Source organism: Sinocyclocheilus anshuiensis, unplaced genomic scaffold, assembly GCF_001515605.1.
Source record: "Sinocyclocheilus anshuiensis isolate Anshui unplaced genomic scaffold, SAMN03320099.WGS_v1.1 scaffold103, whole genome shotgun sequence".
Classification (NCBI taxonomy): domain Eukaryota; kingdom Metazoa; phylum Chordata; class Actinopteri; order Cypriniformes; family Cyprinidae; genus Sinocyclocheilus; species Sinocyclocheilus anshuiensis.
This window is the reverse complement of record NW_015548201.1, coordinates 182820-200271: the sequence shown is the minus strand read 5'-3', so window position 1 is coordinate 200271 and position 17452 is coordinate 182820. Positions and strand designations below refer to the sequence as shown.

The 17452-nt window shown below is 36.4% G+C and overlaps 1 protein-coding gene across 2 annotated transcripts in view; it reads right to left on the bottom strand.

Annotated features, from left to right (window-relative positions):
* Positions 1 to 2719: 2719 nt before the first annotated feature.
* LOC107653321 (tetraspanin-17-like) overlaps positions 2720 to 17452 on the bottom strand; it is a 15334-nt gene continuing 601 nt past the window's right edge. Inside the window, exons 2-9 of one of the 2 annotated variants that reach the window (XR_001630209.1) lie at positions 10675 to 10725; positions 9402 to 9548; positions 8971 to 9141; positions 8624 to 8749; positions 6294 to 6341; positions 5313 to 5429; positions 4481 to 4634; positions 2720 to 4370 (exon numbers count right to left, since the gene is read on the bottom strand). Coding sequence is in view for 1 of the 2 variants with exons in the window: in XM_016440003.1 (XP_016295489.1) it covers positions 4569 to 4634; positions 5313 to 5429; positions 6294 to 6341; positions 8624 to 8749; positions 8971 to 9141; positions 9402 to 9548; positions 10675 to 10725 (726 nt within the window). In the remaining variant the exon portion in view is untranslated. Of the gene's footprint in view, positions 4635 to 5312; positions 5430 to 6293; positions 6342 to 8623; positions 8750 to 8970; positions 9142 to 9401; positions 9549 to 10674; positions 10726 to 17452 lie in introns of both variants that reach the window. The other variant, XM_016440003.1, reaches the window with a different exon arrangement.

Genomic DNA, 17452 nt, shown 5'->3' with positions numbered 1-17452 from the left:
CTTTCAGACGGCTAAAATTCAACCTGTAATGTCCACAATTTCTGCAGAATTCAAAATCTGTTTTACAACAGTTTTTACTAGTAATCATTTGTAATGGCATAAATTATTTTACTATTAAAGTAATAGCTCACGCAAAAATAAAAATTTGCTGAAAATTTACTCCCCTTCAGCCCATCCAAGATGTGGATACGTTTGGAACAGATTTGGATAAATTTCAGCATTACATCACTTGCATCAATGGATCCTCTGCAGTGAATGGGTGCCGTCAGAATGAGAGTCCAAACAGCTGATAAAAACATCACAATAATCCACAAGTAAGAACAAATTGTAAGTGTAAGAAACAAATCCATTGTGAAAGCCTATTAACTTTAAATCATTGCTTTGGCCAATTACCAGTTCATAATACATAATAATGCTAATGATGGATTTTTTTCTTACAAGCACCCAGCTGGAGTGGTGTGGATTACTTGTAGATTATTGTGATGTTTTTATCCGCTGATTGGACTCTCATTCTGACGGCACCCATTCACTGCAAAGCATCCACTGGTAAGTAATATAATGCTAAATTTCAAAGAAACAAACTCATCTTAATCTTGGATAGCATATACAGTATATATATATATATATACAGTATATACACACACACACATATATATTACTGTTTATGTTTATTATAATAAATAATTAAACATATAATTAAAATAACGCATATAATTTGTCATTTATCAACATACATAATGTACCATTTCATTAAATATTTAAACGATTTGAGAGTGAAGTAACTGGTTCTATTAATTTTAATTAGGTGCAACACCACTGACAAAATAACAGGTCAGCCAATGGTAAATTTTTTCAGTCAGTCAAATGTTTGACAGAATTTGCAGATGAAAGAAATTGAGCTCAGAGTGTCATAAATCCATTTTATTATGAAAAAGAAAAAGCAGATCTCATATCATAGTATACAGTGTAACAGACCATCTCCCACAAGAAAAGTCCATTTGTGGATGCCACCAATAAATGAACCTTTGAACAAGAATTTAAAAAAATAATAAAATAAAATAACATCAAATAAAACAAAACTACTGCAAAACAGTGGTATCACTAAGATGTTTCCAAATACGATCCTAAATTTCTATATTTTTTTGTTTGTTTTTTAATAGAGAGAGTGAAAATCCCACATTAAGTATGAGTATTATTATAGGTTAGTACAATCATTGACTCATATAATGGAGAGCACAGGAAATGCTTTAGGTCTGCAAGTGCAATATTCATTATCCAGTTTAAGAGGGTATTTTGAGTTATGCTAATATGAAATTATTGGATAATGAACACTAAGTCAATAAACTAGTTAAAGGACATCTAATTACAGCTGAGAACTGTTTGTTTGCAGAGTCCTGAAATAGTGCTGCACATAATGGGGCTGGATAAGTATAAACAACAGGTTTAAAAAACAAAAGTGTCACTCTCACCATTCAAATAACAAATCCACATGATATTTTTTGCATTCCATGACTCATAAACAAAACGATCATTTGCCTAAAAACCATCTAGAGAAAAGCTGAGACTGTGAGAGAAGACCTGCTACCATTATTTGTGTCAAAGACTCTTAAAGTTGGGTTTTAAAATGTTTTTGCAACTCTTCTAAAAATGCTCACAAATGTTGCATTGGAGTTATGACTCCCCAAATAACCACGTTTAAAGTCATTTCTCCATGATGAGGTAGAATCCAAAGATTTCTATGAAGACACTTGAAAATGAGTATGGGAATGTAAACAAAACAAATCTTGAAGGCTTTCTCAATTCATTTTTCAAAGCACATAAAAGTGACAAGTGTGATGTCAAGACCCATGTTGGGAAAAAGATCAAGACATCTTTAAATCATTAAAAAACTATTCTGATATGCATTCACAATCACAAAATGTTTACCATCCACACAGTACTGTTCTGTACAACTGTTCTCGATTGGTCGACAGAAACTCCAGCTTCTCTGGTAAAACTGTGCTTAAAGATTTGCAAACATTTCGAATGACTGTAATGTACAAACTATCACAGCTGGTACAGAGAAAGGCCAGCAAAAAGGCTCAATGGTTTTAATACTAATCATCAAAACTGTTTCTGATGAACCAGCACAGAAAAACCACTGAAATACAAAATGCACAAAAATTTAGCCAACGCATGCACGAGGAATGTACACGAACACAGATTTGCGATGTTTTTCAGTTGTGTGCCTACTGTCAGCCAAACATTCATTGTATTCACGTTTGTGCATTGCACTTTGAAGGGTAAGATGTATATGACATAACATTAGTAAGAGATGATCTTTACATTCATGATATGCAAGAGGCCCCCTCAAAAGGGAATGTTAGAGTTCTTGGTTTAGAAAAAAAAGACAGAAAAGGCCATTGCATGATGAAGAAACTGAGAGGGAGAGAGATAATAAACACTATATTTTGGGTGAGTCTCACAAAAACATGTCCAGGTTGCAGTTCACCCCAGAATATATGCTATTCTGCATAAAGAAAATGAAGCTTATTTCAAGCTTATAGATTTTTTTTTTTTTTGCATTGTGACAATATTTTCATCACATTTTCATCGTAAATTCTCATTACAATATTGCCTCTAGAGTTTTCTTTTGAAATTAATTCTCTTTATTCTGATTCATTAATTTCTTGCTACTATAATACAATTTTTTTCTGTATTACAGTAAAAAAATAAAAGATTTTTAAAATTAAAATATATGGCAGTACAACAAAATATCATTATATCTGTATGTATAAATATTTAATAAATTAAATATATCTTTATATTTGGGAGAATTTGGATTAAATATGCTTTACTTTCCTTAATCAAACTATATTTTTCCATTTTTTCTATTATGTATAATCCTGAAATGCAACCTGGACATGTTATTGATAGCTTTTCATGAGAGTCATCAATTTGGGTGCACAAAAAGGGGGCTAAACATCATCTTTAGAACGTAATCTTGTATCTGCATAAAAGGTTTGCCTCTTATATACACAATATACCAAAATCTCCCAAAAAGACCACAGAAGAGAAATCTCACATTTTACTATTTGCTCTGATAACACAGGTTATATAGACCCTTGAAACAGAGCAAAGCTTGTTAAACAGATGAATCAGATCTGTCTAGCTGACATGACACTGCACTGCTATAACCATCCAGGCACGTTCTACATACGCAGTCGGCAATACATAATTTATCTTACTTTGCACATTATCAGCGTTAAGGTCGTGACTCAAAGCAGACACCTTCTGAACACAATGGGTTTAACACAGCTAAGTGAAAACGCACTGGTATGGTATTCATAATGGGATGGATACACATCCACACACGTATGTACGTGTGTGCATGCTTTTAAAGAGGTCTGCGTTGCCATGCATTTTTAAATAGATGATTGCATGCATATGGCTCGAGCAAGAGAGACTGAACAGTAAAAAAAGCCTTCCTAAAGGTGCTGTGCCGTGTGCTGTGTAACTGTCGTTGGCTTCTGCTACCATCTCTGTAGGGCTCAATAAGGCATGTGATCGTACACACGGCTAATTCAATCTGTCCACTTCATGTGCACTCACGTCAGATTCATTCGCAAAGCACTCTGCGTGATGCGTGTTTCCCAGAGGGAATGTATGCCACATGATTTCTATAAAAAGTTCAGTTGGTTAGTATAGCGATGTATATCTTCTATGAGTTTAAGCAGCATCATATTTATAATAATACATTAATAATGTCACTATAGCATATCACCAGTAGAGAAAACAAAGATTCATAGGCAAGTCTGGGACAGCGGTTAAGTCGATTTATACTCTTTGCCACAGAGACAACCAAAAAAACAAGAGAAAATGAATAAAACATAGCTATACAGACAAATAACAGACTATTTCTCCACCTCCCCAACAGTAGTGGTACAACTAACAACAAAAATAAATGCATTACGTGTATTTATCAAGTACGTCATTCTGATTGGCTACCCTGTGCAACAGAGAGCCAATCAGAGGTAAGAGTCCAACTGTCCATCGGCTCGAATGACTGGCAGGCAGAATATTGTGTAAAAAGCTGAACCCACACAAGTGTATAGTGAAACGCACTGCTGTAAGGCTTTGTTTAGTTCAAGGCTCCTCTGTTTAAAGTCCCAGTGGTTGATTTGTGTGTTTTTCTATAAGAAAGTAATCCACAGGTTAATGAAAACACCATCCACTTTACATTATTCGCCAACATGGAGGAGAGTCTGGTGAACATTTATTAAGGGCAAACGAAAATAGCATTCAATCAAGAGACAGCTGCGAGATTGCAGATAGCTTGATCTCAATGTGACATCTCACGTTAAGCTCCTTCTGGATAGTCTCCATAAGAGCTTGTTTTCAGATAAGGAACCACAAAAAAAAGAAAAAACATAGATGGACAGTCCACTTTGTAAAGTCAGCTAACATACAAAGTCTGTAGGGTTATAAGGGTGGAATTTACCAGCTCAGTGGTGTGTAAACAGTGCTGATTTGCAATTAGCTCTCTCCCATAATCAGAGGTCACTGTCACCTGTTGTCTCTGTAAAGTGTCACCAGTTGGCTTTGACCGCTCTAATGTCACTCACCAGGTTTTGAGCCAGACATATCCCAAAAATCTGAAACATATTTAAAAAGAAAGCATCATAGAGGAGAAAAATTACAATTCACATTCAACATGCACTCACTTTTAGTTAAACTACCTGACAAGCTGAAATACCCTATAACCTACAGTTGTATTATACAAAAACAGTCAAGAAATATCAGGGTCATTTATAAATTAAATGTAAAATTTACAAATAATAATAATAATCATAATAAAGAAATAAAGAAAATTAAATCTGACTTCAGGATAATTAGGGGTTTTTTTTAGGACTTTTTAGAACATTTTCATGACAATTAAGCATATTTTTCCTGCCCTTCCACAACTGCAAGCCTTTGCAATCTCATTCACTTTCTGACAAATAATGACATAATACTTCAATTTTATCATGAATTTTTAAGTATACATTGTAGTATATTTGTTGTACAGAATAAGAAATAAAACCAGCATAAATTAAATGCGTTATTTAATTAAAAAAACAAAACAGGGTGGCTTTCATTATTGTATACATTTGTTTACAGCAATAATACAATTGGGAAATTTTAAGGTTTAACCAGAAGGTGGCAGCATAATATCGATTCATGTGGGACTATTTTACCATTCAGGCCTCATTCAAGCAAATCTGTTCAGTCTTTACTACATCTTTAAAGGATATTTGCATGCTTTAAAGCATTTCCATTAGCATTGTCCTTACCTGTAATAATGCAATCCCCACAAAAATCCCAGCAACGACGATCAGATTATCCTGAAGCCACTTTTCAAACTGCCCCACACAGCCCTTTGTATAAATGTACTTCTGCTGATCCAACTCCTGTTAAAAAAGATTATTCAAAATAGAACAGCACTTAATGGAAAATGTCAGATCTAAATAAGAAACCAAATATTCAATCAAGTGCACCATGGAGCATATTAGTCTTCGCTCCTCTGAGTTGACCTTTAATCTTTACTCAAGTCCAGGATAAACAATTAGGCCTTCACCTGGGTGGACCTGCGCATTAATCTATTTGAGAACAAATATCCTCTCTAGAAAACTGGAAGAACTCACTCCCACACTAAGTAGATGAAATGTCACACAGCAGCTCACCACATATAACCTAACACAGGGAAGATCCAGTTTGTATTACACAGCCATACAGGAATGTCTTAACTACTGTCTATCGAATTCTAGGAAGTAAGGGAGATGAAAAGGTGTAATTTGGAGGTGTCAGTGACATTTGAAGGTGAAGAAAGAGAAATCCACACAATTCAGCTTTTGTGAACCATACAAACACGTTCTTCCAAAGAATCTTTGAAAAAAAGAGTATCCATGGATACAGAATAAGTACTCTGCACCATGGAGAGACCGTGGTGAACCGTGGGTGCAGTGTCACTCCACCCATACTGAAAGGCACAGGGCTGGCATAAGCCGCTGACTTCCCAATTACAGAGCTCCACAATTTCCCGTGGCTAAAACTAGAAGCTAATTATCACTTTTAAAGGCTTAGACTGTTATTAAGGAGGCGAACAAGAGGAACTCAAATGCTCTCAGAATCTCTCATGCGCTTAACCCTTCTGTGCTCCTTTCAGAGGGTGGTCTGACACAGCACAATTTATACACTATAATGTTTTTCATCATTATGAATAGACTATGGATCTGCACAACTGTAACATTTCTAACTACTAATAACACACTCACCCCTTGAAGCCGCACATCATAGCCACATTGTGTATTCAGGACATCCTCCTAAAGAGAGAACAAAAGAACATGCTCAATTTATTTCAAAACATTTCTATACACACACACACAAAAAAAAATCGAAGTTGTAAATAAAACAAAGATTACTCGGGTGCACCTTACAAGAAAACACAATTTTAGTGTTTCTTCAAAATTTTTGTTTAATTCAATGTTTTCAATGTGCCATTTCTTTTTCAACTATTTGTGAAATTTCCAAGCAATTTATGAGTGAAATTTGTCTCAAAAGAATTCCCACACCAATAAAACACAATCTGAAATACAGAATACAAACTTTCTGATAAAATATAATGTTTAGGATAAAATGAAATTTCATAGGATTGAATAAAACAATCTTTAGCAACAGAATAGAATTTTAGTATAAAAGAACATTTCAATAGAATAGGATAGAACAAAAGACTCTTCAGGATTTTCAATAAAACAATTTTTAAAAATAGAATAGAATCTTAGGGGCACAATACATTTTTTAAACAATATAATAGCATGAGATATAATTATCATTTTAAAATATAATTTCTCAATTGAATTGAATGCAATCCTTTGGACAGAAAAAACTAGGGATGCACGATATATCGGCCACCATATTGGTATCGGCCGATAAATGCTCATTTTTTCTGTTACCGGTATCGGCCCGATAAGAAAATTTGTCCGATATCTTAAAGCCGATAAATAGTGCATTATTTCCTTCAGAGACACTTCAGATGCGCGCTGTTCGTTTGCAGCCTTTTGTGCAATTGTACGATGTAATATTGTGTTTATTTGATGTATATCTGATTTATCTCATATAGAATGCATTTGGTTAAGTTAAAAGAGCGCTTCAGTTTACCGGTGATCATCTTTAGCTCAGCGCACGCAGCTCAAACAGCAGTGCACAACATTAATAACTATGATTGGGAATGTCGTGTATATAACATTCTAATGAGAACATTATTCATTATTAATAATAACAACCACTTGTATTTTTCTCTTATTATTTTCATCAACAATATGGTTTTGTAATTAAAATCATTTAATTATTGTCCGTGCAGAGGCTATTCCGTTTTATTGATCTATGGCGCATTCATTTTGATTCTTTACACGTGTAATGATGTCCAGTGACTTGTTTGCATTATTTATGCATTATTTTATTTATTTGTAAGACTTTTTTATGACTAAATTTGGTAATGGGAGAGTAAAATTATTTTTAAAACGTACACCGTTCAAACTAGGCTGCTTATGTTGAAGTGTTTGGGATGTGGCTTTTAATGATGAGACCTTTTTTGTAATCAGGCTCTCAAAAAGTATATAAAAATTTGGATATAGATTTATCGGCCAACATATCGGTTATCGGCTTTCAAAAAAAAAAATTATCGGTTATCGGTATCGGCCAAAATTTTCATATCGGTGCATCCCTAGAAAAAACAACAGAACACAACAGAACAGAACAAAACTAAACAACAGAACAGAACAGAACAGAATAGAGAAAGAGATAAGAGACTTTTCTGAGAGTTTTATCATACAAACAGCAAAACAACAGTATTATCAGAATGCTAATTAAAGCACCACTTCTAACCATATACTGTATATATGCATACATACATAAAAATACAGGGTGAAAAAACAAGGGAAAAAATTGTTGACTCATGACACATGTGCTACACCACTGAGCTACAGTACAACCCTTAGCTACATTCTGTTATCCCTGTAAAACAGACCAGCAAATTATACTAAACCTCCATCAGATTTTTGAATGAGCTCTATGAACAAACTTAAAGGGGTCATATATGTTGCTAAAAAGAACATTATTTTGTGTATTTGGTGTAATGGTAAATACAACTTAACCACTGATTTCTAGTCGTGTCCTCTTTTGGAAGGCCAAACAGTAGTTTCGCTTTCTTCATGACATGGCGGCGGCGGCGGCAACAATACTACAGTGAGAATAAAAGTTACTGCCTTCTTTCTTTGCGTGAACACTTGGGTGGTGTTATGCAAATCTTCCCACATCGTGATGTAGATATGTAGACATGTGGGGGTGTGTTAGAACGAGCCGTTTTAGGTAGGCGTGGCTGACTCTTAACTTTTATAAAGAATATCTCTTTGGATTTGAGACTTTAGTCTTTGCAACTTTACAGATCTTCTTTATGCACCAAGAGCTTGTAACACTTCAAAGAGAAAGGAAAAATTGAAATCGCATCATATGACCCCTTTAAAGAGTGCTGCACAGATTGTGAGGAATAACAGAAGCAGGGAAGAGCAAGTGGTAAACAGATTAAATGATTGTTTCTGGCACTCACAGCAGGGTCTTTGACACAACAGGAGAAGGGAACGCCACACCTTTCCCGGCTGGGGTTGAAGTCGGTGCAGTTGAAATAAATGTTCAGGTTCCAGTCATTCGGCCCATGAGCACCACAACATGACCACTGATGTGATATATGACATCAGAGATGACATTACTATCATTATCATCAGCACCTTTACATCCTCACACAGCTGTAATTTACATTAATGTTTTTCACATCAAGAAAGCTTAATGACTCAGCAGATGTCTCATATTTTCAAGTGCACACTTACATATCCATCCCATTCAAAATACACCCACAGTGCTGCAGAAAACGAGAGGGGAAGAGAAGTGCTGACTCACATATTCTTGAGCAAAGTCAATGAGGTTCTGGAGGTCAATGTCATCCCGATATGCTTTAACATTGTTGCTGATGAAGAAGTTCAGCTGGTCTTTGATCCAATCTTTAAACACAAAAGCTAAAATGCCAGCTGTGAGTTCCAGGAAAAAGATGAGGCCCAAAAACACTGAAAACTAGAAGAGAAAACACATAAGATAGTGGAGTCAGAATCCAAGGGAAATACTTCTTCAATAAAAATCATTCTAATACACTGACATTTAATTTGAAGACATTTAAATTCTTTCTGGGTGTATTCTTAAATAATGGCCAATTCATTTCATTTAAACGACCATATCTGGGAACAAATAAACCTTGAAATGAGTGAAGAGAGGAAAACAGGTTGCAGAAAAATAGGAGGCAGGGCTCGTAGGCCGGATGCAAGGGTGGAACTCACAAATTTGAGCAGGAATGTGTTCTCCCGGAGCGCACCGATGCATCCGGCAAATCCGAGGATGAACATCACCCCTCCTACAACAATGAAGAGCCAGACAGGGTCGAAGCCGCCCAGATCTGTGATGGAGGAAATGTTTGACAGCACTCCCTGTGGGCCAGACACATCAGACAGAGTTGTAGTAAGTTCACATCCTGACCTTAAAATCCTCCACCACCTGCCAGGACGCCACAACTGACAGTGTTTGGGCAACTATTGCAGTGATTCATGCCTTCCACGTTTTGATTTCCACATCAGGGTAGAATCTCAGTTCAACCCCAGAACCAACAGCAGGTCTTTGACCACACTGACAGTGAATATAAACAAGGTTTCCTTTGTGTGTGGGTGTGTTCTTGCCTGGTTTTCTATGATGGAGTAAAAAAGAAGGCTCTGAAATCCTCCTGAACACTCATTTAAAATAAACAGAATTTCCACCAATCAAATTCAACACCCTTAGTTCGATTCTTAATGCTTTATTTCTGTGATTAACATTTTGCAAATTAAAACTGAACCACTTATTAATTACTTACATCAAGTTACCGAGATGTTCCTTAATCAGCTGACATTAATACAAAGTGCCATATGGCCTACACGTGTCTTTTAGCAGAACAATCAACGGCTGAAATGGAGCAATTTCCAGGTTATTAATCAGCCAATTGACTTCATTCATTAAGTCGCCTCAAATTAGAGTGAAGAAATTACATTCACCTTTCATGCATGAATACATAACAGCAAGGGTGACCTTTTCAGAGAGGGATGACAAATCAGAGAGAGAATAGTCACAATAAATACAAAGCCTTTTTGAGCTGTGCGATACTGTTACAATATAAGAGCGACATTAACCTGCCTTGGAAATAAATAAAAGATGCCACCCATATGCTCTCAAATGTCATGGTTTCATGATATTAAAAGGGAGACTACAGACATCAAAAGAGGAAAAGGCAACATAGGGGATTCACAGAAGAGCTTTCAGCAAAAAGAGCATCTCAGAACATTTCATAAAATAAAACATGAAGTCCAACAGGAAAAAATGCTAAATATGAATTTGGGTGCTTTAACTCACAGACTGAATGAGACAACAGGGTATTTGTAGGTAGATTGTACTGTTAAAGTGTGCCGTTGTCTTCTGTTTACATCTATGATTATGTTGCTAAGGCAACCACATGGATAATAATATTAGGAATCTGAGGCACGTCACTGATCATTGTGTTACTCTGTATTTGTGTTTCCAACTTGCCTTTTCTGCCCATGCCCAAAGTCCAATACCCAGGAATGCAGCTCCCAGCAACTGCAACATACAAGCACACAACAGAATTCATCACATTTACGCAACTTATACAATTTATGCCCACCCCACAATGGCAGGAGTTTAGTGCTATATGTAGACAGCACTGCTCTCTTTATCTGAGGGCAACTCTTCTGATTAAAAAAAAAAAAACAGTCTTGGCTGAGATTCAATCAAAGATCCAGAAAGCAGAGATTTCCCTGCATGCACTGCAATCTTTGGCATAAGGTTCCCAGAGAGGGAGCCAAGACTTGTTTTTACCTGAATGAGAGAATTCACTTGGATGCTACTGCTTACAGGAAACAGTTTTGTTTTCTTTATAGAGGTTTATGGTACAATAATGTTACTGTTTTGGCATGTGTATCCAACACGATCCAAGTCAAATCAATCTCTAAATTGACTATCAAACTTTAAAGGGATATTTAAAAAAATAAGCACCAAAAAACCTGATTTTGTTCCAAACATGTATGACTTTCATTCTTCAGAAAAAGAAATGCCAAAGGACCAAAACTGTAAAGTTATTAGGAATGTGAGATATGTATCAATGCAGACCTCTACCTAAATCATAGAGTAACACTCACATATCATGTGTTTGCATAAATTGCCAAAACACATCCGACCAGATTTCACGTTCATTGTCATTGGTCTTTGGACAATTCTCAGTGAATAACAACACAAGTTTCACAAAGCTATTATACAGCTTCATAAAACTTGTAATGTGATTCGCATATTTCATTTGGCCAACTTATAAAAAAAAGTCATCCATCACTCTTATTAGACAGAAACAGAAGAGACAGTACAGGAAGTTACTAAACAGATAGTGTGAGAGAGAGAAAGCGATAGAGAGAGAGGGATGGGATGAGAATTTGAACCAGAGCACCACAGCTCACCATGTCTTAAGCACATGCACCAACCACTAGGCCATGGCACCAACTAGAATCCAATTTTTCTTGGACTAAACCATTCAATAAAAGATGTTTCTCAGTGAGTCTGATTTACTGACTGACCTTCTTGCTCTATGTGTTATCAAAACTACAGATTCCCTGTCAAACTCCCACTGGGCTCTCAGCGGTGTGTGTTTGACTGCAGGTTAGAGCATTTCCAGCCTGAGGGGAAACGTGAGAGTGGGAAGGTGAGAGTAAGAGGTCGGGTATCAGCAGCCGCAAATCCCATAATCCCATTTCCCAGTGGTCTCGGCTAATCCAATGGATGGCTGGGACAGAGCTAAGGGCCAGTCATCCACTGCACACTTTCTCTGTCAATACATACCACTGACTCCCACTCATCCCTATAATGAAGACATTAGCCTATCTTCTCCACTCCTCTCAGTCCTGATCCAGGGGAGGCCAGTGACGTGGATATTGGGATTAGAAACATTCAAGCATCACAGAGCACTTAAACAGCTTATTTAGTGCTTCCGGTCAATCAGAGGGCAGCTGCTATCTCACACAGTGGGATGATTAGACTTACAGTATCTCTGTATTATCACTAACGGCAGCCAAATAAACTCTTGTCTTAAACTCTCAGCACAGTGACAGTGAAGAGAACTACTTTTTCCACCAGCTGCTACATCCATAAGAACAGCTTTTGCTTTTCTTCTCCTTGAGCCATCTTCTGACATCTTTATCTTTATTTGATTAAAGAACTGCTGCATCGCCATGGAAACGTATACTTTTGGAAAGTCTGACTCGGTACATAGTAATATTTTGGCTTTATTAGTGCTGTTTGCTAAAGCAAGCATCAATATTAATTTTGCTCACAGTACTCAAGGATCTGGACAAACTGCTAACCCTCTTGAAACTTATCCTACACTATGGCTGATGATACACGGTGCAACTTTTTGAGCAATGTTGCTGGGCAACTTTGGCTAATGTTGCCGTCAGTGGGCAACCAGGTGAGACACAGGGCCCACAACCGATCTGAAGTATCCAGATAGAAATTTGTTACCCATTCTCAATGAGAAAGTGCCCATGCAGGCAACATTGCTCAAAAAGTTGCCCCGTGTATCATCAGCCTATTAGTTATACTGTACGTACATGCACAATACCCAGTGTTGTTGTTATTGTTGTTCTCAACAACTAAAACTATTAAAAACTGTTTTCGGTAATTGCTGAAATAAAATAAAAAATATGTATTTATTTTCAGAAATAAATATTAGAAGAAAAAACTTCAACGAAAAATAAAGAAATAAACAAATAAAGGAAATAAGTTTAAGTTGATGTACTAAATTTGCTAAAACGACTGAAATAAAAATGTATTTAAATCTAAATAGAAATATAAAAAAATAAATAAAAAAAAGACAAAAGCACAGTTATTAAATCTTATTTTGAATTAACAAAAAAATGTGATGTAAATTTTTACCAGTTGTCAAATGTTTACCATTTTATCATAAATTTGTGTACTGTAATTTTTCTGAACTATCTGACTTTGAATTGATATGACTTTCATCTGGTGGGTGATAATTCTCACCCTCACATTGTTTCAAACCTGTATGACTTTGTTGCATCTGTGGAATACAAAATAAGATATTCTGAAGAACTGTTTTTGCCCATATTATGAAAAGGCAGTGGAGGTCCAAAACAACTTTCATTGTATGGGCAAAGAAAACAGAAAGATAAAGTCACACAGGTTTGGAACAACAAGGGGGTGAGCAAATAATGACAGATTTTTCATTTTTGGTTGCACCATTCCTTTAAGCAAGCACCTAGCAACCGCATAGCAACACATTAAAAAAAAAAAGCTCAGAAATCATTAGCAACTGCATGGCAACATTTTTTTTTGCAATGGCAAACACCACTCAGATTTTCTTCAGAAAACTTCAGAAACCTTATTCGGAAATCATTCGCATTCATTTGTTTTAGGTTTAACACTTACAACGGGAGTCTGTTTTTGGTTCTGAATGCTTAAAAAATATCTTTATCTGGCCTAGATTATGGAAACATTGACAAGTTCACCGTTTCAGGGGGACGAATCTGACTTCACATGAGCTTTGGTCTATTTCAAAACAACAAAAACCATAAAACAATGAAGAACAGCCATTTGTTATTACCATATAATTGCTGAATGTCAGCAGTGGCTCAATATCAGCACGTTAGAGTCATTTTTAATAATTGATGAGTGACTCTGGCTTGATTCATTTGTGTTTTAGTGAAAATGAGTCAATGTGTGCGAGTCAGAGTAGGGCCTGCTGGGAAATGGCATGGAAATAAACTCCCTCGCAGAGCAACAGAGGAAGAAGGGGGAACGGACATGTGGTTCCCATCTGCTGTATGAACCTGGAGGATATGAAAAGGAAAACATACAAGAGCTCAAGCAAGGACAAAAACACATAATAAACACTTCGGGAATCAGAAATGTGCATTGCTTTGTACAGAATACATGAGCCAGACACATTAAGTGTGCAAACAAACACAGCACTCAATGCTTTTGTCGCATCAGGGGCAGTGTGTGTGACAATAGACGCGCGGCCCCATCAGCTCCATAGCAAGAGGCTGAATGGGGTTCCTGAGACACGCAGGGCCGTGGCTCGCACTCGGGCCCCTCAGATGCTGTGGGAACAGCATGTCCCCTCTCATATACACCATTAGCCAAACATCTTCATTTGAATACAAGACAAGGGGGCTGTGAGGCTCCCCAATGGAAAAGAGGAGGAGAATTTGAAGAGGAGGAATTAAAGATTGCTGGGGAGGTGGGGGGGTCTGATAGTGGGAATGTTAAGATGTCCCTTCAAAAGCCTCCTGGGGAGATATCAGACTGTGATTACAGAGCGAGGCGTCTATAATTACAGGCCATCAACTCGGCCCAGTTTGAGGCTGGCAAAGTGAGTGCTCTGTAGGGATCAGGTAGGTTTCTGCCCGATCAGACTGTCTCCACTTTAAACCAATCAGACAGGCATTAGTATGGGCACACAGGGGTCAAACAGTCTGCTAAGACAAAAGCAGTCGAGAGACAATAAAAGGCTTTCAGACATGATGAGGGGACAATAAGATGACAAGAAGAAGTATGGTGATCAGACACTTAATTATTGATGCTGTTGCTCATAATTAGGGTTAGAGATTTGCACCCATAAAACAAGTATGTAACTTATCCTGAGCGGTTCAAGCTACGGACATGAATGATACCTCCAATCATGCCAATTATTCTGGAGTAGTCTACTATTACTTTTCTAAGTGGTAAGATGTACAATTTTCTCCTGGCAGAGAATAAAATGGCTTAGAATAGAAACTGCTTACAACTGATTTACATTGAATGAGGGAATTCAGCAATATCTGCAGTTGGCAGTAAGCAACAACTTAGCAACCACCCAGATCACCTTAGCAACCACATAGAAAAAAAAAACATTCACCTTGACCCATACCCACAAAAGTGGTGACTTCTGCATGGGTAAACACCAGTCACATTTTCCTAAGAAAATGTAAAAAAAATCAAGATCAAAGACACTTTCGCTCCCAAATAGGGCTGCACGATTAATATTACAGAACCGGCTTTACTGATAAGATGCGCGTTAAATATCGCATGCGAGTAATAGTGCAGCCCTACTCCCAAACTGTCAACCAATGTATATTTCAATTTTTGTTCTTATGGGTATAGTTGAAAAATGAAAACTCAAGTTTAACTCAAACCTGCAGTGATATTTTAGCATTATTTATACTTTTATAGTATTCAGTGATACTTTATTTTTATATTTTCAGTTTCAGTAATTTGGTTATGCAATTTTGTTTTACATTTAAAAAGTTCCTATTTCCATTAGTTTCAGTTTTAGTCATTTTTTTATTACTAATTTTATTTCATACATATTTTAAGTTGAAGTTTTTCCATCTAATATTTATATTTTATTTTACTCCGCTATATTTCAACTAATGGAAACTACTTTTAGTTTAGTTTTTTTTTTTTTTGTTAACAATAACACCGCAAACCTGAAAAGGAAGTATTAACCATTTTTGTCTATACAAAGAAAGTCAAAACAACACTGATGCTCATTGAATGTACAAAAAACACTTCTCAAAATATCTTTTCTTAAAATATCTTCTTTTGCGTTCCACAGAAGAAAGGAAGTCATATACGAGGGTGAGTAAATGATGACAGAACTTTCATTTTTAGGTGAATGTTCAGTATCAGATTTGACTTTGGGTGAATTGGTCCTGAAAAGATCAAGTCAAGGGTTTAATTTAGCTACAACAGGGTTGATTTCAGCTTCCAGGAGTATAGACTGACATTCTGGCCATGATTTGGTGAAAACACAGGCGTCTAAGTTCCAACAAAACACAACAGGCTCTCTATAACGTGGGAACAATGGCAGTAGGAGGGCTAGCTGTTACAGAGGACAGCAGATCATTATGCAAGGTTAACATTTCAGACGGGACGGCATTAAAGCATGAGGGGGCACCAATTACCCCCACGCCCTCCAGAGGGGTCTTCACTACCCCATTCAATACTAACCAATGAAGGCTGGAATTTATGTCATCAAGAAGCTTAACAGAATCACGCTCCAGGCGATCTGTTCACCCCAGAAATTACTCATGGAAGCTTCCCGCTCCAAGATTTTCCTTTTATCTCACAATTTATCACTCTCTTACATGAAAACCATAGTGGAATTGAGCAACATGATTGGTTCTTCGTGATGATGTAATGGAGAAAAGTCCATATTTAAGGCTTAAGAGTTACTTAAGAGAGAGACTTCACCTCAAAAATAAGACTTTTTTTATAGTATTATTTTCATTTACTCACTCTCAAGTTGTTCTGAATGCATTTGAACTGGATATTTTCCATACAATTAGTGAACACATCTATCAAGCCTCAAAAAGGACCATAAAAAGCACAATAACAGTCGCCCATATGGCTCATTTGCTATATTCCATATTCCTACGTTTCCATAAGCCATAGAATAGCTAGTGCACAAGCTATAATGGACTACTTTAATGGTGCTTTTACAGAGTTTTGGAATATTGACAGGCTTTTGTCGGTATGAACTGTCAATATATGGAAAACGTCTAAGTGAAAATTTACTATATTAATTTAATATATGAACTTATTAATATCAATATATTTAAATATATATGTGTGTGTATATATAATTGACTAAATATATGAATTTTTAAGGTAAACTAACCCTTTAATAAAGCAAAATATTCTTAACACTTGGATAAATTCCATGAAATAAGTTTGCCTGGAACATGTAAACCAAATAAAACAAAATCAGACACCTAAAAGATTTACCATTACAATCAACACCACCATAGCTGAACCGCTCAAAAACTGATACAATCTGTTTTCCTCCAAATCACTACAAAATATAGAAAACTTGCTCGTGGAAAAGAGAAAGACAGAAATAGGGGCAAAAAATAATAATTTCCAATACAGACATGGAATAACTGATCGGTGTGAGGTCATCTCTGTTGAACCTGTGAATTTTCCCAAGCTCCACCAACTAACGAGACCTGGATAATCCTATTTACACCTCCACTCCCCTCAATTCTCAATGGGATGTATTCTTCAAATCTGGAAAGGTACTGAGAAACTAATATTTCCATAATGCATTCCCATGGGAAACAGGTGATTTATTTATTTTTTTACCTGGATGAGTGTTTGATTATGTATCCAACATCATACACATCAGAGAGTTCATTTACCATACAAATAAATAAATACATAGCACTGGTTGGGTATATCTCATACAAACACATTCATGTCACATGCTGTGAAATGAATAAGGCAAATGTCTATCCTGCTG